We start from the raw sequence: 26,395 nt of genomic DNA on the forward strand, positions 1-26,395 counted from the left end.
GAGTATATAACTAGGAAATGTTTAACAAAATAAATAAAAATGCAATACAATATAGATAATATTAATTTGATGTTTTCTGAGCCAAGTTTCTATTTGCTTTGATAGCATTGTGATCTACACTAACCATCCTTTGCCCCTTTGGCCTCTGGGAGAGGCAGCTTTGGAATGTATGTAGAAGAATGCTGTCAGGAATAATAGATGGGAGAAGCGGCCCTTTAACCATTGTGATGGGGAAATGGGACCAGGAATGGAGCCAACATCCTGTACCTTTTCCACACTGAAATTGTCCTTCCGTCACTTTGAAGCATTGGGAGCTGTCCCTTACAGAATTCAAGAGAAATGGATCTAATTAAGGGATTCAACACTAATTTATTGTCTTGGGAAAGTTACTTCTTTCTTGGATCCTCAGTTGAACCAACAGTGAAAGGAATGGACTGGAGTGCCGGACTATTGATTTCGGGGGAGACAAATTTGCTATTCTGATGGAAAGAACACTTGATTTTGAGTCAGACAACCAAGATTCAAACACTAGCTCTGCCACTGGGTCAAGTAATAATCTTTCTGGGCCTCAGTTTCCTCATTTGTGAAAAGAGAGGGCTGGACTAAATGGTCTCCAGAAGAAGTGGTGGGAGGGGGGCGGGGGAAGGAAAAGATAATGATCATTGCTTCCAATGAATAATGTTTGTAAATAACCAAATAAAATAATGTTTAAAAAGTCAAAAAATAAATTAAAAATAAAATAAATAAATAAATGGTCTCCAGATCTCTTCCTAGGATTACGCATGCCTATTTACCACAGTCCTCTGCACACATCAGATAGTAGAATGTTTTAAAAATGAATAGATGATCTCCAAGATCTCTTCTAGCTCTGACATTCTAAGACCAAACAGACTCCCCACCACCACCTTCTGACTAAACTAGGATGAATCCTGACTTAATTTAGGAGAGTGTCTATGATCAAAACTGGGCTTGACTCTAATTTTCTTTGAGCCAAATAAATTCGTAAAAAAAAATCAGACAGGTCACTCCCCCATTGCTATCACAGGGCATCAAACACCAGCCCACTCCGGTTCCAAAGTCCTGCTGTACCCATGGATAGACTTCACTTTCTTTCTCCCCATGCAGGACCATAGATTTAGAGGTGGAAGAGACCTCAGAGGCTGTGGAATCCAATCCCCTCATTTCACATATAAGGATACTGAGGCCAAGGGAGATTTAAATGACTTGTCCAAGTCTCATAGTTCAGTATCAGAGGGAGGATTTGAACCCAAGGCCCCTGACTCCAGAGCTCTGTTCACTGTACCATGAGAAACAACAGTCTGAAAGGCAGCCAGTATTAATAAAAAGTGTGATGTACAATGTATAATGGAAGTAAGTCATATGGCTAGACCATTTGCTGTTTGGTAGAGCTGGGGGAAGAGGAAGTAGAGGAAGATTAATTAGTTGCTTTCAGTCTGTCACTGGCATATATTAGGACAATCAGGCGTAGGCTTGGGAAATCTTACTTAAGAGAGCACAGATAAATATCAAACAACATATTCTTAAAAGTGTCATCTTTAGGGGTAGCGAAGGTGGTTCAGTGAACAGAGTTCTAGCTTTTGAATCTAGAGGACCTAGGTTCAAATCTGACCGACACTTCCTAGCTGGGTGGTCCTGGGCAAGTCACTTACCTCCCATTGCCTAGTCCTTACCACTCTTCTGCCTTAGAACCAATACACAGTATTGATTCTAAGATGGAAGGTTAAAAAAATGTTTATCACCTCAGGAAGGGAGAAGAAGAAGGAGGGAAGGAGAAAATTTGGAATTCAAAATGCTAGAAAATGATGTTAAAAATTGTTTTTGCATAATTGGATATTTATTTATTTTTACTAATTACATGTAATAACAAATTTCCATATACATTTTCCAAAGCTACATGATTCAAATTGTCTCCCTCCCTTCTTTCCTCCCTCACTCCTGGAGCTGGCAAGCAATTCAAGCTGAGTTATTCATGTTGATCCAGTTTTTACATAACTGGTGAAGGAAAAAAAAAAGATCACTTTGGTTACTTCTGCTATTGCTTTCTGCATTGTTGGCTGACATCTTGTGGGGCAGCCTGCATGCACTCCTGCTCCCTCCACCCCATGGCACCAAATACAGAGTGCAAGTACACTTGATCACAAAATTGTAGTTAAAAGAGCCCTGGATGTGGAATTCGATTGCCTTGATTCACATCTCAACTCTGTAACTTACTCCTTAGGTGACCTCAGCCAAGTCGCGTTACGAGTCTTCTGATCTAAGAAATGGTAAAGTTTGTTGGGCTAGATGAGCTCTAAAGGTCCCTTCGAGTTCTAAATCCTAGGGTCTTATGAGTCTTAAATTGTAGATCCTGCGGGGATCCTGAAGGGAGAGTCTAACCTTTTATTCCCTACAGGAATCCCTTCCACAACACTCTTGGCAAATGGACAGATGTCCACCCAGGAAATGCACCTGGAGATCCCAATGGCATCTCAACATACCTAAAACTGAGCTTGGTATCTCTCCTGTGAAACTGGTCCCTCCTTTGGACTTCCTTACTTCTGGCTGTAAAGGTACCAAAGGGCTATCTTTGACTGTTTCCTGACATCTCACCAGATATCTTGGTTCACACTAAATCCTCTCAATCTCTCTTTTATAGAACATGCATTTGTGCCTTTTCCCTATTCTTTCCACATTCACAAAGTTCCTTACTACCAATACATGCCTGGACTACTGAAATAGCCCAATCAGCTCTCTAGCCTTCCAATACATCCTGCATATTGCTTCTAGAATAACCTTTCTGTCGTGTTGCCCTGATCCAAAGTTTTCAGGAGCTCCCTACTGCCTAAGTAAAATTCTAACTTGGCATTCAAGGCTCTCCATAAGCAAGGTACTAGCTTACTGTTCCAGCTTGATTTACTCTTTAGCCAACCTGATTCCCTCTCTTCCCCCTGAACACACGTTTCATTCTCCTGCCCCTGGGACTTTGACTACATTATTTCCTACACCCAGAATGGCATCTTCTGTTTCCCTTCTTCACTTCTTACTCATTTTTTAAAGACCATTTTAAATGCTGTTCCCTCAAAGCAATGTCTTATTCACAGGTAAAAACGTTCCCCTTTGTACTTCAGATAGCATTTTGCTTATTATCTCCAATATGCTGGATTATTGTATATTATAATTACCAGGATTGGCATCTTTGCATCCAACTAAATCAGTGATGGTAAACCTTTTAGAGATGGAGTGCTGGGCCCCACCCCATTAGAATGAGTGCTGTGCCCCTCCCCCCACCAGAGGCTGAGTGCTCTGTTGAGTTCCATTCCCAGACAGGGGAGAGAGAAAGAGGTCCCAATGGCTGCTGGGCAGAGGGGCGGAGGATGTGAAAAAAATGTAATCAGACACAGTGGAGAGGGGGAGGGGAGCAGCTCCACTCTCAAGTCCTTCTGCCTTTCTAGGAACCAACTGGGGTGGGGCCAAGTGCCCATAGAGAGTGCTCTGTGTGCCATCTTTGGCACCTGTGCCATAGGCTTGCCATCACTGAACTAGATCATAAACATCATAAGGGCAAGGAACAAGTCTTTTAAAAAATTATTTATTTTAAACCCTTACCTTCTGTCTCAGAATCACTACTGTGTATTGGTGCCAAGGCAGAAGGTTCCTAAGGGTTAGGCAATGAAAGTTAACTGACTTGCCCAGGGTCACACAGCTAGAAAGTATCTGAGGCCAGATTTGAACCTTGGACCTCCCATCTCTAAGCCTAGCTCTCAATCCACTGAGCCACTCAGCTGCCCTTGATAAATCTTCTCTAAACCTTTTCTCTTTCTCTATACCCAACACAAAATAAGCACTTTAAAATAAACTGTTTGCATGGTGGTATATATCTATAATTCCAGATACTAGGAAGACTAAGCCTGGTGGATCTATTGAGTTTAGGAGTTCTAAGCTACAGTGGGCTAAACTGATGGGATTCCTTACTATGTTCAGCATGGATATGATTCATGCCCAGGAGTGGGGAGTCACTGGGTTACCTAAGGGGAAACAAACTGGCCCAGTTTAGAAATGGAGCAGGTCAAAACTCCCCTGCAGATTAGAGAAGGACCAAGTCCTTAAGCAGCCCCTGTGCTTCCTCCTGGGAGATGTACAGAAACAGTCTTTAAAATCACAACTGAACGACAGATGCTTAAATATCACTTCTAGGCAATGAGGAACTTACTACCTTACATGGCAAGCCAATCATTTTCAGACGGCTTCCATCATTTGAAAGAACTCTTCATACTAAGTTGAAATCTGACTTTCTATAACTTCCAAACCTGAATCTCTAGTTTTCTCCTCTGGTCCACCTAACAAGTTTGTCTTTTGCATATTTTAAATATTCAAAGAGAGCAATCATTCTTTCAACTTCCCACTCCAAAGTATTCCTTCTGAAATATAAAATTCCTCAGCTCCTGTAATTACTTAAAAACAAACAAATTTTTAAAAAACCCTTTACCTTCTGTCTTATTATCAATCTTAAAACAAGAGTAGAGTTAGGCAATTAAGTGACTTGCCCAGGGTCACATAGCTACAAAATATCTGAGGTAAAATTTGAACCCAGGACCTCCTTTTCTGAGCTTGGCTCTCTATTCATTGAGCCACCCAACTGTCCTATTTAACTACTCTTTAAAAGACTTGGCTTTGGGGGGCAGCTGGGTAGCTCAGTGGATTGAGAGTCAGGCCTAGAGACGGGAGGTCCTAGGTTCAAATCTGATCTCAGCCACTTCCTAGCTGTGTGACCCTGGGCAAGTCACTTGACCCCCATTGCCTAGCCCTTACCAGTCTTCTGCCTTGGAGCTAATACGCAGTATTGACTCCAAGATGGAAGGTAAGGGTTAAAATAAATAAATAAATAAAAGACTTGGCTTTAAGTCTTTTTATCTAACTAATCCCTTCCTCTGGATCTACTCCCATTTGCCAATTCCTCTCAAAATCCTGCTTGGATCTCAACACAATCGTCTCAATTGTGGACTGCCCTTTGCAGAGACTGGTGGAACCACCACTCCTTTCTTAGCCTGGACACTGTACTTCTAGACTGACAGCCTCAACCAATTTGCTTTTTTTGGCAGCTGCAGCTTGCTGATTCACTGAAAATTACCTTAGTCTTTTTTTAACCTGAACCACTGAGCAAAGCACCCCCCTCCCCATCCTGTGCTTGTGGAATTGGGCTTTTTGGACCCAGGGAGAGGAGTTTCCATTCACTTTCAGTCCAGTGTTCTAGCCCTTATTCTGTCATACATACAGTCACTATCCATCTTTGCTTGGTCCCGGCCAAATGCACCTTCATCCAAGTCGTTAATTAAAGTCCTGAAAAGGTCAGAGCTGAAGATTGAGCTTTGTGGCCCATCACTGAGTTTTCTTCCAGGGAGATAGCAGTGAACCTAAAAATCATTCTCTTGGATCAGCTAACTAGTAACCCATCCAAAGGTGGCAGCTAGGTAGTACAGCAGAGAGCAGTGAATATAGAGGCAAGAAGTCCTAAGTTCAAATCCTACTTCAGACACTTATTTGCTGTATGTGACCCTGACCAAAGCATTTAACCATGAGTTTCTCCATCTATAAAATGAGGATGATACAAATAGCACCTACATTTCAGAGTTGTTGTGAGGACAAAAATAGATATATTTATAAAGTGATTTGCAAACCTTAAATTTTATTATTACTAAGAGGTTACTATTACTACTACCACTATTAGTAATAATAATTGTTAGTTTATTAATAGTAAGTATTAATTATAGTAAGATTAGAGTCATGCTACTATATTAATATATTATAAAATGTCCCCAAACTCATATAAAGTAGCTAGATGTTCTTTTATAGTATCCTCATCCGCCTTGGGCTTCGATTCCTCCAACAAATGTTTGTTCACCCCTTCTTAATCTGAAGTCCTCGGCCCTCTCCAGAACTCTGAATTCTAGTTTTGTGTTGACAACTACCTATATATGATCATGCGTCGCTGAATGCCCACTAGTTACCTCAAATAAGCTAAACCCATATTAAAATCATTTCCTCCAACTTCTCTTTTTCTGCTGAAGATATCACCAATCTTCTAGACCCTCCAGGTTCACAAGCTAGGAATCATCCTTGATTGGGAATCACCCTTGATTTTTCCTTCTCCTTCAGGCCCAGTCTTGTTGATTGTCCCTCTGTAATATCTTTCACATTTTTCCCCTTCTCACCACCGCCATCATCCTAGTTTATCTTTCACATTTGTCCCATTCTCACTCCACCCTCATCATCTCTTGCCTGGGCTATTGTAGTTTTTTTTGGTTATTATTTAGTTATTTCGTCATGTCTGATGCTTCTTGGCAGAGATATTGGAGTGGTTTGCATTTCCTTCTCCATTTCATTTTATAGCGAGGAAACTGAGGGAAATAGTTTTTAAAAAATTTTATGATCATTAAAAAAATTCTCATCTTTTCTTTTTTAAAAAATATTTTATTTCTCCATTTACATGTACATAATAACAATTTTGAACACATCTTCTGAATTTATAAGTCTCCCTCCCCCTCTCAAGAATGGTAAGCAATTTGATCTGGGTTATTCATGTATCATCATGCAAAACATATTTCCATATTGGTCACTGTTATAAGAGAACATTCATATAAAATCCAAACCTCCAAATAAAAGCACAAATAAGTGAAAAATTCTGAATCCAATAGTTCTTTCTCTAGAGGTGGATGTCATTCGTTTCATAAGTCCTTCAGAATTGTCCCAGAGCATTGTATTGCTGAAAGTAGCTGAGTCTTTCACAGTTGATGATTCCTCAATATTGCTGTCACTGTGTATAATGTTCTCCTGATTCTACTTATTTAACCCTACCTCAATTCACACAGGTCTTTCTAACTTTGAAATCATACTGTTCATCATTTCTTATAGCACAATAGTATTCTACCTCTATCATATACTCCAATTTGTTCAGTAATTCCCCAATAGATAGATATCTCCTCAATTTCCAATTCTTTGCCATCACAAAAAAGAGCTGCTATAGCAAATAGGGTTCAATGGCTTGACTGAAGCCATCAAGAAGTTGAGTTTTCCTGACTTCAAGCCTGGAGCTCTTTCCACTTTGCCTCCTAGCTACCCCTGTTGTAATGATCTCTGAATTGGGCTCCCAGATTCCATTCTCTACTCTCTCTCTTCTATCTTTCACAAAGCTGCCAACATTTTCTTCCTAAATCAGAAGTTGCTTGGTGCTTCTAGGACAAACTAGAGATTCTTCATGTTGGAATGTAAAGTTCTTTACAATTTGGCTCCAGCCTACTGTTAAATTTAATTTTGGTTGGACTCTGAATATTTAAGTAGGTGGTCGGTAGCCAGGGATTTAATTTCTAAATCCCAAAATGAATTACTAAAGTAAATGGAATTTATGGTAGTTTATTTACAATAGAGGGAAGATATTAAGGAATGAGAGAGAGAGAGAGAGAGGAAACTCCAGCTTCCTCTAAGTCAGGTAGAAATACTAAGGGAAAAGAAATACTCAGGGAAAACAGTCTCAAGATGATGGGTCACACAGGGTCACTAAGTCAGCCTTTCACTCACCAATGGGTGACTGTCTAAATGGAAAGAAGTCTGGGTGTCTATCTTCCCGTCGTTCCTGGCACCTCAAGTGTCTGTCTTCCAGTCTCTCCTCTGAGTCAGAGAGCTCTTCAATCTCCTGATCTCATTGAATCCACTATATCAAATTGAATACCTTCTTCTGGCCTCTGGTCCTCTTTTTAAAGATCTTTTTGTCTTGTGTCACCTCCCCTAAATTTCACATCTACCAATCACAGCAGATGCTTTTCTCCAAGACTGCTCACTCTTTAGTTCACATCTTCTTTGGTTAGATTATACCTTTTTGGGTTACTTAACACCTTTTTTTGGTTAGTTCACCTTTTGTAGTTACTCAACACCTTTTTGTAGTTAAAATGGTTAGATCTACTTAAAATGCGGAGTTATAACCTTTTTGGGGATTAAAATCTAAAAATAGATTGTGGATTACAATTCAATCTTCCCAATAAAGGAAGAGCTTAATACCTTCATTGTTACAATCAGGAGATAGCTAAATTCAGTCTTCATACTACCTTTCCAGAATTATTACACATTACTTCCCGTGATGCATTCAATGTTTCAACCAAACCAATCAATTCACTGTGCCCCAAACTTTTCCCTCATGATTGGAGTGTGCTCCCTCTTGACTCCATACCTCAGAATCCCTTCCTTCCTTGAAAGCTCAGCTCAAGGGCCATCCTCTATCCTCCTGATCCTCTTAGTTAATAATGCTCTCCAGGTTCTCATACATATACTTCTCTGTTTACAGTAGTTCACATTCCCATGTTATATTCTCCCAATAAAATGTAAGTTTCTCAAGGGCAGAGATCCTTTTTATTTTGTTTTTGTATCCCTAGTGCCTTGGGCAATTGAGGCAGTCAATAGATTATTTTCAAAGGAAATGATGGAAGCAAATTTGAATTTGAATGCTAGTTTCTCTATCATTTACCTCAAGCAATTCACCTATTAATTTGATTTTTTTAAACTGTCTAGAACATTTTTCCAAGACTTGATTAAATTGGGCCTTTGCTGTCCTGATAATTCTCCCAGTTCTGAGTCATTTTCTCCTAATTCTTATTGGCTATGTGCCTCTTCCTGCATCTCTGCTACAAGGATACATTTCCCTACCGAAAGCCTCTAGGCCTCTGCCTCAAAGGAAAAAGAGAGGAATAGGAGACTTCCCTAAATCCTGTTATTCTGAAAGTACATAGACATAAGACTCTCCCAGGTAGGAAGGACATACCTTTGGGTTCTTTAGAGAACCCACTTACCCAATGCTAGAATACCTATCCCCTGTGGTGACCCCTGCCTCTGCTCAAATATTTCTAGCCATGAAAGGAACATAAGGTAGCCTTCATAGGCCAGGCTAAGAACCAGAGAATTGTGGTAAACCCTAGAGAAGCATGATGAATACCCACTCTTGGGTGGGAGGCAAAACTCACATCTGGACTGATTGATTGATCCCTTTACCTTCTGCTCCTCTCCTCTTGGGATGGAACTACTTGCTGCCGCCTCTTTACCCCAAAATTTAGCTCCAGAGCTAGAGCTGGAATCCCTAGTCTCACTGTTCCTCCTTCCTGCCCCATCTAGGATATAAAGAAATTGAGAGGGGAGGGGGCAGCATGTTTCACAGCCTGGTAATGCCCAGCATGGGTTATGATGAATTTACTCAGGCCTGGGAGAAGGCCCTGCCCTGGTTTCTCCCAAAGGAATAGTGATAAATTATTGAGGAGTGGCCTCTCTGGCCAGGGGTGGGGGTGGAGGGAGAGGAGAGAACAAGGGGTGTTGCCTTCCAGCCCATCAATAATGCACTAGGGCTTGGGTTTCTTCCTACTGAGCATGTAGCTACTGCAGCCAACCAGGATCTATCCTGGGGATGAAAGGAGAATCTGAGTTGGGCTAATGCTGCATGGGCAACCATTTGAAGCGACCCAAGTCCTGGGCCTGGGAGTTCCCTTGAACTCTGCCAGCTCAACCACTTCTCTCCAACACTCTCTTCCTCCCTTCCCCATCACTCACTTCCCCTTCTTTTGCATTCCTTTTCCTGGGCTCCCAAGGGCTCATCCTGCCTGCGTCCACCCTGCTCGGTAAACACTCTCAAGTCTCTCTCATCCTAAAAAGCCCCTCATTTAAAACTGACTGCTCTCCTTGTCTCCACTTGTCTCCAACCTAGAACAACCTCCCAATTTCTGGCCCACCCAACCAAGCATTTACTAAGATACTGAATCACCATGACAACTTCCCCACCCACCCCACGACTACCAAAGCTGGCCAGAGCACCTTTGTTTTTGTTTTGGTTAATTTCATTTTTATTATCATGCAAAACACACTTCTGAATTGGTCCTTGTGGTAAGAGCAAACTCATATATAACCAAAACTTCAAAATAAAGCCAAAGCTACCCTGATGTGAAAGATGGCTCCACCAGTTCTTTCTCTGGAGTCAGAAGGCTTTCAGGATTGTCCCAGATCACTGCATTGCTGAGAGTAGCCGAATTTTCACAGATAGCCATCGTGCAATATTGCTTTTACTGTGTACAATGTTCTCCCTGCTCTGCTTATTTTGAGAGAGCAGGTATTTCTAAAGGTCTCTGCCTCTTCAATCTCTACAGTCTCCCTTGTTCTAAACTAGTCCCATATGTTTGCTAAATGCCCAGGTTTACATTTCCAGCCATCTCCTATTTGCTATTCCTTATCCACAACATTTTATCTCTTATTCCTATGCCCCTACAGAGACTGCCACCTCTACCTGGAATGCTCTTCCTCCTCATCTTAGCCTCCTGGAACCCCAACATACACACACACATTTTCTCTGTCTCTGTCTCTGTCTCTGTCTCTCTGTCTCTCTGTCTCTCTCTGTCTCTGTCTGTCTCTGTCTCTCTCTCTCTCTCTCTGTGTCTCTCTGTCTCTGTCTCTCTGTCTCTGTCTGTCTGTCCGTCTGTCTGTCTGTCTGTCTCTCTCTCCCCCTTCCGATTTAGTAACAACTCTAAGACATGGCAAGGGCTAGGCAACTGGGGTTAAGTGACTTACCTAGGGTCACACAGTTAGGAAGAATCTGAAGCCAGATATTAATTTAGGTCCTCCCAACTCCAGGTGTGGTGCTCTATCCACATAGCTACCCTAATCCCAAATTCTCTTCATGGCTCAGCTCAAGTGATACTTTCTTCAAAAGGAAAAATTATTGGAGTCAGAATGCAGATCAAAGCATATGATTTTTCACGTTAGTTTATTTGGGTTCTATTTTGGGGTTTTGGATTAATATGGTTATTAATTCATTATTAATTATTAATAATATTATTGTTCTTTTACCAAAAAATGAACAATATGGAAAGATGTTTTGCATGATAATACATGTATAACCCAGAAAGAATTGCTTGTCTGCTCAGGAAAGAGGGAGGGATGAGAAGGAGGGAAACAATTTGGATCATATAACTTCTGAAAACTGTTGTGGAAAACTTATGTTATTACATATAATTGATAAAAATCAAATATCTTTATAATATTTTTTAAAATATGAAAACTTTAAAGCACTAAAAAAAAGTATCTCTTAATTCCCTAGTTATAAAGCCCATTAAATGACCACAAATTTATATTGTCTAAGTGGCAGCTTGGTATAGGCCAGTGATGATGAACCTTTTAGAGACTGAGTGCCCAAACTGCAATCCTCACATGGTGTGTGAACCCCTACCTGACCCCTGGAGGAAGGGGAGGGAGGAAGCACTCCCATTGGGCTGCTGGGCAGAGTGGCAGGTGATGGGAGAAATGTCCTCAGGCAAGAGTAATGGGAGGGAGGGAAGCACCCCCCCCCAGCATGTGTGCCACAGGTTATGCCATCATAGGTATAGGGAATAAAGAGTTAAGTCTTGAAGCTAGATAGGTTTGGATTCAAATCCTGCCTCTGACATACTGGCTCTGCAATGCTGGGAAGATTACTTAACTTCTTTGTATTCTAGGTAATTCCCAAGTCTATAAGTTTCAGAGAAGATACTACTTGGTATAGTTAGAGGGAGTTTTCTCATCCAGGAGTTCCCTATTCCAATAAAATCACAGGTCCAGACCATATCCCTCCCCTACTGGAATGTAAACTCCTACAAGGCAGGGGGACTAGTATCCCAAGTTCCTAGCATGCATCTAACAGGGGTTTAATAAATGCTTAATAAATTACTGATCTCCAACCAAACTGATCTGTCTCCTAAGAGAAAGTCATAGTAGAAAAAAACACTAAATTCAGTACAAAGTTAGGTTGAATCCTACCTAGTTCTGCCATTTGCTATCTGTATGATCTTGGTAAAAATCACTTCTCCTCTTGGGGCCTTTTTGTAATTTGTAAAATGAGAAGATTGGTTTAGATGAGCTAAAGGGCCTTTCCAATCCCACATCTCATGATGCTATGGGCTGCAGCCTAGCATTTCTAGCTGCTTGCTGGACAAGTTCATGTGAAAATAATGCTGCCTTATCAAGCTTAAATGGCCAAAATCCAGATCATATCAGGCTTGCTATATTTCCCATTTCCCCAATCATGTTTAAAGTTACCATCACTATGGCAACTAGACCCAGAGACGAGCAGGGAAAACTGAAATAGGGTTTGGTAGCCCTGGAAATCTCTTGTTCCCACCTTCCACTGAGGAGGAAAAACCCTTAGATATCAGACAGAGAAGCTCTCAGCCATCCCACAGTCCTTAAGTCCATCCACCATAGTCCAGGATCTGACTGCCTTCCTTACTCTAATATCCCATCTGCCATTTTTGGAGAGTAGAATGGACCTACAGGACTGAAGAAAAAAGAAGACCTTCCCCTCCTATCTTTGAACACAAGACAGATGACCATTGCCATCCTCATATCTTAGACAGATGCCATTCCTCCCCTTAAATACTATGGGTTCTTCCAGGAGCCTCCAACGTTTGGTCTGGACTAATCCTTGCCCTATCCTTTCTGCAGTGGTAAGATTAATGGTTGCAGAGGCTCTGGTCCTCTCACTAGCAAAGATTTAGGGATTTGGGACTGAGGGAAAGAGGAATGAAAAGCTCCTTCAGGGAGCTGGCCTCTCTGCTCCAAGCTCAGACAGCAGAAACCAAGAATGGTCTTAGGTCTGGATCCTAGGATTTATAGTTAGAAAGGACCTTTGAAAGCTCCCCATTCTCTAAGTGAGGAAATGGAGGACATCGCTTTCAAAGTCTGCAGGTTGCAAATCTAGTGCTCCTTACACCGAACAACTTTTAAGTGTGAGGTCTGGAAACCTTTCCATCACCTCTTAGTGCGTTTGGGCCTCTTCAGTCTTGCCCTCTCTCTTCACCCCCTACATTCCCCTTCAGCTTTGGTCCTCTGGCCCTGTCTATTTTAAAAGGGACCTGGCCCGAGAATCCTGGGAGTAGGGCTGATCCAGAGCCAGAAGGCAACAGGGCTGGGTATGGGGGGTGGGGGGAAAGCCACTATTTATAAAGCTCTTCCCTGCTGCGTGGGACAGGGTCCCTCCTACTCCCCAGAGATTTCACTTGCTAGTAGCTCCTACCCAGGCTCCACATGTGCAGCCTTCCCCTTGCACACAGACAGATATGAACACATACTCTAGGTAACCCCCAGCTCCAGCAGAAAGGCGAATTTGGAAGGGGAAACGGGGGTAGGGCCAGTGTTCTTAGAGGTAGGTGGGGGTGAGAAGGAACCTGCCAATCCAGTCTAGGCTAGATAAAAAAGGCTGATAATACGGTTGCCCTGACAACCCAACCATTCTCTGCCAGGGGGAGGGCCCCCAACTTCAAATCTCAGAGCCATGACCATAAGTGTGTGCAGCGGGGGTGGGGTGTCAATGCAGAGTCCAGAGAAAAACCAGCTTCCTGTGCCCTTCAGGAGTAGGAGAAAACAGTCTTGTGGAACTTGTAGTAAACATGGACAAGGAACATCCAAGGACACAGCTCTCAATAACTGAGGTCTTGGGTTGGGAGCTAGGTCACCTCAATTCTTCCCAGGACCTTGTCACTGACTGTAAGCAGATCTGAGACCCTTCTTCACTCCACCACTTAGGTGGTCCCTTTCTATTTCCCTAGGGGAGATGAGGCATTTGTAAATCATTTGATCTTGTACCTTATCTCATTTGAAGTTCACAACAATCTTTTGAGGTAGATGCTATTATTGTCACCGCCAGCCCCATTTTATATTTGAGGAAACTGAGACTAAAAGGGTGAGGGGTTTCAGTAATGACAAATCACAAAGGTATTAAAGATGTATTCAAAAGGATCTTTTTTCAGTCTGTCTGCCAGTTGCAGCTTCATTTCTTTGAAAGTACAATTTCTAAACCCAACAAATTTTCAGCCAAACCAATAGAAAGATTGGTATTTATCAACCATGTGAAATACTAGAAATCTATCCAGATAAGTCGGATCCATGAACACTTTGTTCACTGGCATCAGCTTTTGAATACATCATTAATACTGATCCTTCAAAGGGGACAAAAACTAGACATTTGTCTAGTTCATGGTCAAACAACACTTAAGTGAATAAGGCAGAATTTGAACCCAGGTCTGCTTGACTTTAAGTCTTCTCACTATGCCATATTGCCTCTTCCATCAAGGAAGTCTACCCTAAGTATGGAATACAGATAGTTGCCTCCTGCTGAGATCACTCTAAGTTATGGAGGAGTCTTAGAGCTATGCACCAATTCAGTACTTTCATTTTATAAATAAGGAAACTGAGGTTCAGAGAGAAGTTACAGAATGAAGGTCCAAGTGCCAAATGAGTGGCAAAACTAGGGCTCAATATCAGAATTCTTGACTCTAAGATCAGAGCTCTTTTTACTATACCAGACTGAGACAGAAACTTCCTTCTCCCAAAATTCACCTAGGGAAGGAATTTCCAGGCTGACCAAACAAAAGCGAATTAGAACAGTCTCAATATTCAGGGACTCTCCTACCCTGACCTCTCCCCTCCTCAACTGTAATCCATATCTGGATAAAGAGGAAAGCCAGAAACCCACAATGTTTGTTTACTCGAGGTTTGCTCAACCAGCCTTAGAATAGGGGGTGTGACCCATGGGCCACGTGTCCTGGTCAGGATGTGGTCATTATTCCATCCCCAGCCTTCCCTCACCCTTCCCACAAAAAAAAAAAAAAAAACAGGCAGAAAAAGCTGCCAGATGCAAACTATGAAGTTCAGTGGTAATCTGGACACTTCTTGCTCAGATATCACTCCCTTTACCTTAGGGAAGCATGGCTCAGCATATGTGGAGGCCACTCTTTCCTTTGGCTATTCAAGGGCAGAAAGGGCCATGCTAACAGTATGGCTCAGGCAGCCCCAGCCCTAGGTTAAGTAGTTAAGAGGAATCTGGGGCTGAGTGGAAGATGGTGAGGGAAGCGGGTGGAGCCCATCCCCAACTCCCTCCTCCCCCATCGAGCTATCCTGGTTAGTGACTAGGGAGTGGAGGGGGGAGAAAAAGGGGAAATAGCTAGAATGAGAGAGAATGGAGAGATATATGAGTTTTAAGTTTAGCTCCCCTCCCTTCCCCTCCCTGCTTCCCCAAGCTGCTTCTGAGGGCCTGGAGCAGAGGAGGCTTGGCACACCAGGACCGGGTCAATTCATCTCCCTAAAGCCAGATAGAGAAAAGGAGGGCTCCATAGCAGGGGCCTTCCCTAGGACTGAAAGCTTCCTAGACACTGTCTCGGTCAGACTCCGCATCGTAGATCCAGAGTCCTGTGCCAGCAGCCTCTGGTCTCTGGTTCAGGGTCTCTCCTTCCTCCCTTCTTAGCAACTGCCTTAGGATGCTTCAAACAGACCCTATAGCATCCCAGACATCCGGGTCTCTCGGGGAGAGCCCTAGGAGATACAGAAGCCGAGTCACAGATCGCACCAGATGGGAAGCAGGGCAGGCGCCGCGGAGACTGCTTTGCAGTCCCGGGAGCTCTCCAGCAGCTCTTCGACTCGCTCCCCCTCAGTCCTCTCTCTTGGCCGCAGCCCAGACTCCTGATGTCGATTTCGCAGAGGAGGAAAGGTCCCCGACGCGCAGCCGAGGTGGAAAACTGGGGTCCAGGGAGCAAACTGGCTTGTGCAGGAGCTGCCAGGCCTCCGAGCTGCCCCACCCGCCCAGCCCGGCTCATCCAAGCACAGCCCAACCCTGCTCAGGTTCAGCTTACCTGCACCGCCCTGGTGAAGAAGATGCCCGCGTCCGACGCCAGCTTCTTCATGTTGAAGTCCATGGCTTGGCCCCCCTGCTGGTGGAGCCTTCTTCTTCTCCTCCTCCTCCTCCTCCCGCTAGCACCGACCCGGACCAGCAGCCTCGCATCGGAGCCGGCGGAGTCCGCCCCGCCACCGCCCCGGCCTCCACTCCGCCCACCTGCTGCCTGTCAGCTTCGGGGAGAGGAGGTGCCGCCGCGGCGCGCAGAACCCACTGCGCCCCGCGTCCCCAGCTCGGCGCCGGTGCTCGCTGCTGCCCTCTGGCCCCCGGCTGGGTTGCTTCTTAAAGTGGAAAATACCTGCAGCCCTAGACAAAGCGAGGGGACGGGTTGCCCTCTCTTTCTCCACCCCTCTTCTTTCTCGGCCTCTTCCCTCTTCCTAAAACCCTAGGATCTTCTCCCCCCCCCCCCAATCAGAAACCCCCTCCCGCATTTCTGTCTCTATCGCCAGATGGTTCAGGTTAGTAGAATGGGGACTGCGGAGCTCTCCAGCAGCTGTTTCCTCTGTGCCAGCTGTTTGTCCTGGATTGGAGCCATCCCCCATGGGAGAGGGAGAGGGATGGGGGACTGCCCCAACCCTCCTTGGTTTATCTCTGACCCTAAACCGAGGGAAAAAAGGGCTCTGTACTTGGGGAGGGAAGGTGATAGAGAAGAAGTGATGAAACTGAACGAAGGCATCCTGTAGCAAAGCGCCCCGGATTCAGGAGAGAAGTTCGGGGTCGGTTCTTTACCCCATTACCTTGTAGGAGTGGAGACTGGCTAATTGGAGTGATTAGGGATTAGGCTGTCCAGGAAAGGACGCCATCTCTGTGCAGATCATCTCATTCTTGAACAAAGCTCAAGGAAAGAAAAGTGGAATGATTGACAGAAATGTCCATTATAGCTATAATATCTACTTCTAACTCTTAAATGTATTCATATTTTAAGGCTTCTATGAATTCATGATTTCATTGGTGTGGCCCTCTTTCTGCTGATGCCTAATAATAAATAACTAACATTTATGTAGTAATTTACACCTTGTGAAGAACCTCATGATCATTATATTTTTATCCAAGCAGGGATAAAATCCCTCCATATGTTCTCTTATTAAAAAAATTGTTTTTTATTTCTCTTTTGTTTTATTATCTCCTTTTTCCGAGAGTGTCCTTCCCCCACCACTCCAATGTCTTGTAGCAAAGAATAAAAAAGAACAACCAGTTTCACAAAACTAATCAACAGAATCAGGGTTTACACATTGTCCCTCACAGCATAATCTGTAAATACAAGATTTAATCTCCGCAAAGAATAGAAATAGGTGCACTTTCTCTACTTCAGGACCAAATTTACTTGGAAATTGTACTTAACACAAGCGTTCACTTTAAGATTCTTTCCATTTATGTTGTTGTAGACATCTTCTATGATATTTTCCTGGTACATACTTCACTCTGTATCAGTTCATTTGTCTTCCCATGCTTCTCTGTATTTACCATAATTGTTTGTTACAGCTTAGTAATATTCTGTTACATTCATGGACCACAATTTGATCCCAGATGAAACCTATACACAATACTGAGGCTAAAACAGGAGGTAAAGGTTTAAAAAAATATGAAAGATTACTTAAAATTATTAATTATAAGAGAATTGCAAAAAATAAACAATCTGAGTTTTTATTTCTTAGCCTTTGCAGCAAATTGACAATAATCAGTGTTAAAGGGTTTATGGAAAAATAGTCAGGATATATGCTGTTAGTGGTCAGATCTAAACATTCTGAAAAGAAATTTAGAAATTATAATTTTTAAAAAAGTTGCTCAAATGTCTATACCCTTTGATCTGGAGATCAAATTTGCTAAGCATATACCCCCAAGGAGATAAAAAATACAAAGGTCTAAAATACAGCAAATAGTTGTAGCAATGCTTTTTATTTGTTTGTTTTTAATCCTTACCTCCTATTTTATAACAAACTAGTTCTAAGGCAGAAGAGCAACAAGGGCTGGGTAACTGGAATTAAGTAATTTGCCCAGGGTCACACAGCTAGGAAGTGTCTGAGGTTACATTTGAACCCAGGACTTCTAATCTCTAGGCTTGGCTCTCTATCCACTGAGCCACCTCAGTGCCCCCTCATATGGTTTTAAAATAGTTTTTACTTTTTTTTGAGAACTGCCTGCCATCCATGCTTTTCATCACATTGAATTCTTTTTTCTCTGTGAATCCCCTAGAGGAACCCTAGAAAGTGCTGGAAGCCTTCTTTGGGTTCTTTTAATATTTTGTGGATGTCAATACAGCAACTGGGATTCTCTTGCCCTCAGTATAAAATGACCCACTTCCTTTTCCTGTTAGAAAGGTCCTTGATCATATGTTTTATGCCACTTCTCATGGGCAAGTCACTGTTAGGTATTATGTTATCCCTACTTATACCTGCCATTCATCTTTCCATTGTCTTTGATTCTGAAGCTTTGATTTGGGGGGAGTGGATTATGGCATTTAATGATTCCCATTTGAAAATAAATAGTATCCCTAAAATGAGATTTTTTTCAAAAGGGCAAAGATACATATACATATACACATTGAAAAATAACTAAATATAGGCTACATCCTAGTTTTATCCAAACCAGATTTGGGAAAAAGTAAGCACCAAATATAATCTTGGTTATGGAGTTGAGCTAATATAGATTTTTATCTATGGAATAAGCATTATTAAATGCCTACTATATGTTAGATAGTGTGCTAGGTGCTTGGAATATGAAGACAAATATTAAACAGTCCTTACCCTTGAGGAACTTACATTCCAAGGCAGCAGGTGATATGGTGGATAAGAGTTCTGTGTCTATAGAGTCATAATGACCCAAGTTCAAATCTGACCTCAGACACTTACTAGCTATGCAACCCTGGACGTGTCACTTACGTGGTTTGCTTCAGTTTTCTCAACTATAAAATGGGGATAATAGCAAGTACCTTATAGGGTTGTTGTGAGGATCAAATGAAATTTATTAGTAATATCCGTAAAAACACTTAGCCAGGACTAGCCAGGTAGCTCAGTGGATAGCCAAGCTTGGAGAAAAGAGGTCCTGGGCTCAAACCTGACCCCAGACACTTCCTAGCTGTGTGACCCTGGGCAATTCACTTGACTTCCATTGTCTAACCCTTACCACTCTTCTGCTTTGGAACCAATACACAATTTATTCTAAGAAGGTAAGGGCTAAAAAGAACCACTTAGCCCAGGGCTTGGTAAGTAGTAGATACTATATAAATGCTTATTCCCTTTTCTTTCCCTTATTCTATGGTGGTTGGGGGTATTATAATTACACACACATGCGTGTGCAAAATAGATGCATAGTGATGATTTCCAAGATGAGATGGGGGAGGTGGCAGCTAGAAGAATCAAGAAAAGACCTAATGTAGAAGGATACTTCTGAGCTAAGCTCTGAAAGAAAGTCAAGATGCTGAGGGGTAGAGTTGAAGAGAGGAGCACATTCTAAGCATATAAGAGAACCCATTTACAAAACAGGAGATGGAAATGTTATGTTTGAAGAATAACAAAAAGCCACATCTTCAATTTGGCTGGACTCAAGGGTCCCCAAGGGGAGTAATAAATAAGCCCAGAAATGTAGGCTACAAAGGATTTTTAATTCTAGAAAGTTTTGCTCTTCATCTTAGAGGTAATAGGGAGCCACTAGAGTTTAATGAATATCAATATTATCAGTCCTTCAATTCTGAGGGATTTATGAGAAAGAATGCTATCCATATCTGGAGAAAGAATTGTGGGAGTACAAGTCCAGAAGAAAACATATGATTTGTCACTTGTTTCTATGGGTATATGATTTGGGGTTTTGGTTTTAAAAGATGCCTCTATTACAAAAATTAATATTATGGAAATAGGTTTTGAGTGATAATACACGTATAACCCAGTGGAATTGCTTGTCAACCATGGGAGAGGAGAGGAAGACAAGAAAAATCATATAACCATGGAAAAATAAAATTTAAAAATTAAATTTTAAACAGTATCAGTCCTTGTATTATTTACCTCAGATTGGAAATGAGGTAAGTGCTTTGTAAAGTTCAGTGATATCTGAGTGCAAGTTACTGTCAAATGCCCTTGATAGCTATCTATAGAATCTATCTGTAGTATCTATCATCCGTCTTAATATACCCTTTGTACATAGTAAATGCTTTTTCATTCATTCTTTCTTTTCTTTTTTCCCTACATAGATTGTGAGGCTGATTGTTATGGGGGAGCTCTGTGACATTCTGAAGCTTGAAACAATTGTTTTAATGTCATTTGCAAGCAGGAGCATCTGGAGGACTTCACGGTCTACAGGGAATCTTTCTTCTCTTTGGATGATGGGTTGGGCTTCCTACATGGTTGTGAAGAATACCTTTGGTGCATACACCTGCAGTGAATATTCTGAACTTACCCTTCTAGGCCAAGGCTAACTACATCTCCTCAGGGAAGGTTGAACTACTTCTCTTCTGCTGTCAGGTTAGATTCTCATTCCAGTGTGTTACTCCTTCTTTCAGTCACCAGTGGACCAGTTCCAACCAGTTAACATCAATTAGTTTTTTAGTCTTAATTTAGTTTAAGTTTAGTTTTAATCTCAGAATCTAAATGTCAGTTCCAAAGCAGAAGAGTGGGAAGGGCTAGGAAGTTGGGGTTAAATGACTTGTCCAAGGACACATAGCTAGGAAGGATCTGAAACCAGATTTGAACCAAGGACCCTCCCATCTCCATGTCTGGCTCTCTATCTACTCAGCAACCTAGCTCCTCCAACATCAATTAGTTTTTACAACGAGATATTTGCTTCAATGATATAAGAAGCACAGAAATACAAAACATTCCCCAAATATTTTGGTGGCATATTCTCCCCTGTATCACTTCAGTTCCTAGAAAGTGTGGACCCTGGCTGTCACCAGAGCATTGGTCCCACCAAGTACACATCCAAGTACAGCATCACTATTAGAACAATGATCCTCTCAGCTACTGCTGGGGCCTGAAAGTATCTCCCTACTCCTCAGGGCCTCAAAGCTTAATAGGCTAGCTACAAACTCCAGCATAGACTGCTCCCAGACCTCCTGGTGACTCACTCTCCTGACCTTTCTCCTCCTTCTTCCTTTTCTTTCTTTAAAAAAAAAAGGTATAAGAAAGCCCTTATTTCTTTCATCACCGAAACTTCACAAGATGCAAAGGATTCAAATGTGTGTGTGAAAAAATACATAACAAACAGAATATTCAGTAGCCTCTCTCACTTGTATACTCCTCTTAGAAACTAAAGACTCTTTCAGAGATTCCTGAACACTCCACATTCACCTCTTACCTGCCTGCATTCTTCAGGCAACTCACAACTGGACAAAGACCATGTCATCTGTCCACCCAGGGAAGGACTCTCTTTAGTCCTTCAGGTACATATTGAGTTCTCGGCAATGGAACTCTTTTCTTTAAAAAAAAAAAATAGCAGGGGCCGATAGGAGGCTCTGTGGATTAAGGCCCAGGCTTAGAGAAGGGAGGTCTAGGGTTCAAGTCAGACATCATCTAGCCATATGACTCGGAGCAAATCACTTAACCCCCATTGCCTAGCCTTTACTGCTCTTCTGCCTTGTTACCGATGCATAGTATTGATTCTAAGATGGTAGGTAAGGGTTTTAAAAAAAATAGTACTCTTAAGGAAAACTTTCTTTCTTTCTTACCTTTTTTCTCCCTAAGGAAATCTTTTCTTGTCGCATAGTGGTTGCCCCACTCAGGATTTTGGGAACTCTTGAACCTCCAAATATGGAAATGTCCCTTTCTCAAGATGTGAACCCCATGCTCATAAAAGGAAAAAGAAAGGAAGAAAAAAAGCCTAGAACATTCCCAGGGAATCAGCCAGGGATTCAGGTTTGGTTAGGCAAACACATGTCCCCACCTAGCTATCCCTGGTATATGCTTTTGATACAAGCTACCATTGCCACTGGAGGTAGAAAGGGAAGAGAATATTCTTTCCTCTCTCACTAGAAATCCAAGGGAGAAAAAGCACTATAAAAATGACCCCAAAAGAGTTTTACTGCGATGGGCTATCTCTCTTGACCTTCCAAAACACACTAAGACATCCGTTCCAAGCTCTTTTACCGAAAATGAAAACAAAAAACAACAAATGATGAAACCAAGGGCAAAAAAACCAAGGCCCATATTCATATTGGTTGACCTCAGAAGGATCTGAAATCCCTTCCTTCACAGCATTCTTTTCTCTCACCAGAAAGCTGCAAGACAAGAAGAAATCACACCAAAGGAAGGGCCAGGTTCTGGTTTACTAGTGTCTTTTGGATTCTTTTTCCCTCCTTTCCTCAAGTTCTTGAGACATGGCCATTCAAAGAGGCTCTTCTTCACCACATGGTCAGCCGACTGGAACCAGTTATACAATGTCCACATAAACTCCTAAATACACATGATGATTGTATCAGATGAACATTCTGCTCCTGCTCATAAAAGTCATGTCATGGGGCCAGTAGGTGGCACAGGGGATAGAGCACCAGACCTGGAGTATGAAGGACCTCAAATACGTCCTGTGGGATCCTGGGCAAGTCACTTAAACCCATTTTGTCTAGCTCTTGCCCTTCTGCTTTAAGAGTTGTTACTAGGACAGGAGAAAGAAGAAAAAAGAGCTGGTTCATGATCCCATCCCCCATTACATATATTTATCTATTTTATGTCTTTCTTGATAATGATGATAAAAAAAAATCAATCTCCAAGCATTTATTCAAAATAATTTTTGTCCTCAAGGAGCTGACATTCAACTGGGGGGAAAACTGTTAAGCAATGTTATCCTTATTGTTATATTTATCACAGAATCTTATATGATTTTTGGAAGTTTTTTTTATTGTACTTTACTGACTCAAACTTTTTTTTGGTAATAACAATAAACAGTAGGATCATGTATTCCCCATCCCTTTCAATCAATTATGTGACTGCAAAGATGTGGTCTGTTGTAGAAAACTGTCTACAAGAGCCTATGTATTCCCTTCTTATGTTTTTCATCAAGGACACTCTAGATATGTACATAAGTTAATCTCAACATTTTTACAGAGATGAACAAGTAGCTATATAGATCAGCTGTTGCTAAAGACCTCTCAGTCACCATTTTTGGGTGATAATACTTTAACACATTATCAGTGAAGAATTCTGCAGAAGTAGCATGAAGTCTGTTATCAGAGAGGTGTTTTACCAGAAAAAGAGGGCCAGTCACAAAGGGAAAGTGAGGGGTAACCAAAGTAAAAAAAAACTAGAAAAAGGCCCCCAGCACTAGCAGTGGGTCTCTTGGGGGGGATTTATGGGAAGATGTGAAAGAGAATTACATCAGGTTGCAATCTGCAACAGTGAAGGCAATACCTACACTGATGAGATCAAAATCTATTAAAGTACTGAAATGTTGAAGAAGTATTATGCATGGTTTCTTCCAATCATTTCATACACTTCTTTGAAATATATTGAAAATCAATCCCTCAATGTTTTGAAAAATATATTAAATCCAGCACAGATTTATTATGTATATAATTTGTCTGATCTAGCTACTTTTCTCTTTTTTAATTATTTTTTTTTCAATTAACAAAAATCTATTCTCTCCCTCCCTCCTCCCCTCTCCCACTGAAAACCAAACCAAACCAAACCCTTGTAACAAATATGCATAGTCGAGCAAAACAAATTCCTGTATTGGCCATGTCCAAAAAATATATCTCATTCTGCGCCCTGAGTCCATCACCTCTCCATCAAGAGATGGATAGCATGTTTCATAATGGGTTCTCTGGAATCATGGTTGGTTATCATGATGATCAGAGTTCAAGTCTTTCAGTTGTTTATCTTTATAATATTGTTGTTCCTGTATAAATTGCTCTACTGGTTCTGCTCACTTCACTCTGCATCAGTTCATACAAGTCTTCCCAGATTACTCTGAAACTATCAATTTCATCATTTTTTAAAAATAGAAAAACATTTAATAGTGATGTTTAAAATTCAACTTAAGCCTTAAATTCAATTTAAATATTACCAAATTATTTTTAGTCTTATGATCACAAATTTTGAAATTAGACTACAACATACTTCACACATTTAGATACCGTTAGAGACTTTACAAGCAAGGATCTGACAAAAACAAATTCAGTTCACTCGCACCAAGGACTTGGGATGTTTCACTAGGTCAGCCCATTAACAAATATTTTTAGTTCCTCATTAAATACTGCTTTTAATGAAAACTTCAAAGCACTAAGTGGATGACATCTGATTAATATGCACGTATTCATGGAAATACTACCAGTAATCACCCAGAAGCACAAAGAAAGAAATCCGAACATTGCCCTACAAAGCATGCTTAAGGGGTTAATGACATCCCTGGACTTGATTATCACCGAGGCCCAAGCTGCTGTCCTTAGTTTGGGTCCCTCCTCTACTGCATTCCCCATTACCAGCTTCCTCCTTTGCTCCAGGTGAGGTCATATCCGCTGAGGATGATTTCCCTTTAGCCAGGGCCACACTTCCGGAAGCAGAATTTGGATCAGCAGAATCGGTTTCTTTTTGTTTGTTATGATGCTCTAAAAAAGACTCCCAACCTTTCAGTCTTTCTTCCCTCTCTCTGGATGTCTCCTCCACCTGAAAATCAGTCACACCATCCCACACTTCCACGTTTAACTGACGACCGCCAAACCACCTCCCATTGAGGGCTTGTATACATAGGTCAGCTTCTTCTGGTTCTTTGTAGGACACTGAGGCCACTCCATCTGGGTGTCGGTCAAAGACAAGGACCTTCTTAACTTGCCCAAACTTTTCACACTCTGATCGGAGGTCTTCCCGGATCTCATTTAGTACCAGTGGATCTGCCTCAAAATCCTTCGGGTGGAACATATTCCTGATAATAACCACCCGCTCATGCCGCATTCGAGCAGTGTTGGCTTTCTTTTCAGGCCGCCAATCCAGTTGTTTTTGTTGCTGAGACATCTTTTTCCTGTAGTCTTTGCATTTCTTCTTCTTTTTGCTAGCATCATATTCTCCTTTTAGCTGAAATTTTGCCATTTCTACATGCAGTTTATAGCCTCTGATTTCATCATCATCCAGAAGTCTTAATGCTAGATCCACAGACTCCCTCTTCAGATAACAGCAAAGTCCATCTCCTTTAAGATTTCCTTGTTTGTCTTTATAAAGCTTAATTTTATATTCTTCTGTCTGTGGGTCTCTCATGATGATGCCACATTTGGACATGAGCTGTACAAATTCATCTTTTGTGATGTCTGGAGGTAAGCCAGTCACATACACATTTGTATTTTTGTCTTCCTCGACATGAAACCACCCAGGCTCAGGCTTTCTTTTTTCACCTTTCTGTTTCTTTTCAGGGTTTTGTGAGGCTTTTGGATCTGTAGGTTTTTGCGAAGCTTTTACCTCCACATCAGCCTGCTTCTCTTTCTGCCCACCGGAAGAAGAGGAGCTATCAGCAGGGAACCCATAATTGGCCTGATAATTGGCAAGGAAATCCTCCGTAATCTTAGGGAACCATGCCTTCTTGTCTCGATCCCATTCGTAGGCGGTGCCATCCGCCGGGTCCACGAAAGTGTAAGGGTCATCGCCCTCGGGGCCCTCGGGCGAGCCGCTGGCCGAGAGCTTGGCCTCCTCTTGGAGCTGCTGGAGCCTCAGCTGTTCGTTAAACTCCTCATTGGCGTCCCGCCTGCAGCTGCTCATATCTCCGCTCTGGGCAGGCACCTCGAGCGCCCGGTCCCGGTGGGATCCCCGGACCTGGGGAGGCAGCGGAAGAAGAAGGAGGGCGCGGGAATACGTCCGGGAGGGGAGGGGCGGGGTGGGGAGGGGCGCCGGGCGGAGGGAGGGCAGGGCGCCTGCGCGGGTCGCGGCTGCGCAGAAAACTGCTACAGAGGCGGCGACAAGCAGCGGCCACAGAGGTGGTGGGGTTGCGGCGACAGCGACAACTGTGGTGGGCTGATGGAACTACAGCTGGGACTACAGCCTCCCTCTCCGCATCATCTCGGAAAGCACAGGAGGGATCATCTATGTTGGGGCCCTCATTTAGGCAGCTCGTCCCCATTTGACGGGCAGCCCCTCAGTGTCCAGCTCTTTGTCACCACCAGAAAGAGCTGTTATAAATATAGTTGTGCAAAGAAGTCTCATTTCCTCTTTGTTTTCTTTCAGGTATAGGCCAACTATACATAAATATAAACACACACCAACACACAGGGTGTCCCAAGCATCTTAGTTCTGACCTAAGCTTTTTTTTTTATTCCTTGTTTTCTGTCTTAGAATCGATAGATTCCAATGTAGAAGAGGGGCAAGGGCTAGGCAATGCAGGTTAAGTGACTTGCTCTGGGTCACACAGCTAGAAAATATCTGAAGTCAAATTTGAACTCAGAATTCTCTGTCTGGCTTTCTAACTACTGGGCCACCTAGCTGACCCTCTGTTTGAGAGAGATATCAAAACTGGGCTAAGTCTTTGTATGTGGCTGTATCTATATGTCCTATACAGCATTCTTCAATGTATGAAATTGTACAAATGATGTACCTTAAATGTTATGATATACATTATAAGTGGTAGTGCATGACATAAATAACATAGTACATCTATATGTGTATGCCTGTATACACATGTACTTTCAATATTCTTACACAGGGGACAGAAAATGTTATGTTGTACAAATGTATATACATTTCTGTGTTGTGTGCAATGTACACATGGCTATAG

The 26,395-nt window shown here is 42.2% G+C and overlaps 2 protein-coding genes across 10 annotated transcripts in view; both read right to left on the minus strand.

The window, feature by feature from the left end:
- SH3GLB2 (SH3 domain containing GRB2 like, endophilin B2) overlaps positions 1 to 16,256 on the minus strand; it is a 31,733-nt gene extending 15,477 nt beyond the window's left edge. For 2 of the 9 annotated variants that reach the window (XM_056822818.1, XM_056822809.1), the window contains exon 1: positions 15,681 to 16,256. In XM_056822818.1, the coding sequence (XP_056678796.1) occupies positions 15,681 to 15,743 (63 nt within the window). In that variant the 5' untranslated portion in view covers positions 15,744 to 16,256. The remainder of the gene's footprint in view (positions 1 to 15,680) is intronic. The other 7 variants (XM_056822827.1, XM_056822824.1, XM_056822808.1 and 4 more) reach the window with 6 other exon arrangements.
- A 6,148-nt stretch (positions 16,257 to 22,404) lies between these two features.
- On the minus strand, positions 22,405 to 25,529 carry LOC100013840 (HIV Tat-specific factor 1-like). The gene has a single exon (XM_056822804.1). The coding sequence runs from the start codon at positions 25,384 to 25,386 to the stop codon at positions 24,037 to 24,039; it is 1,350 nt and encodes a 449-aa protein (XP_056678782.1). The 5' UTR covers positions 25,387 to 25,529; the 3' UTR covers positions 22,405 to 24,036.
- Between the last annotated feature and the right edge of the window lie 866 nt (positions 25,530 to 26,395).

Source organism: Monodelphis domestica, chromosome 1 (genome assembly GCF_027887165.1).
Source record: "Monodelphis domestica isolate mMonDom1 chromosome 1, mMonDom1.pri, whole genome shotgun sequence".
Taxonomy (NCBI): Eukaryota; Metazoa; Chordata; class Mammalia; order Didelphimorphia; family Didelphidae; genus Monodelphis; species Monodelphis domestica.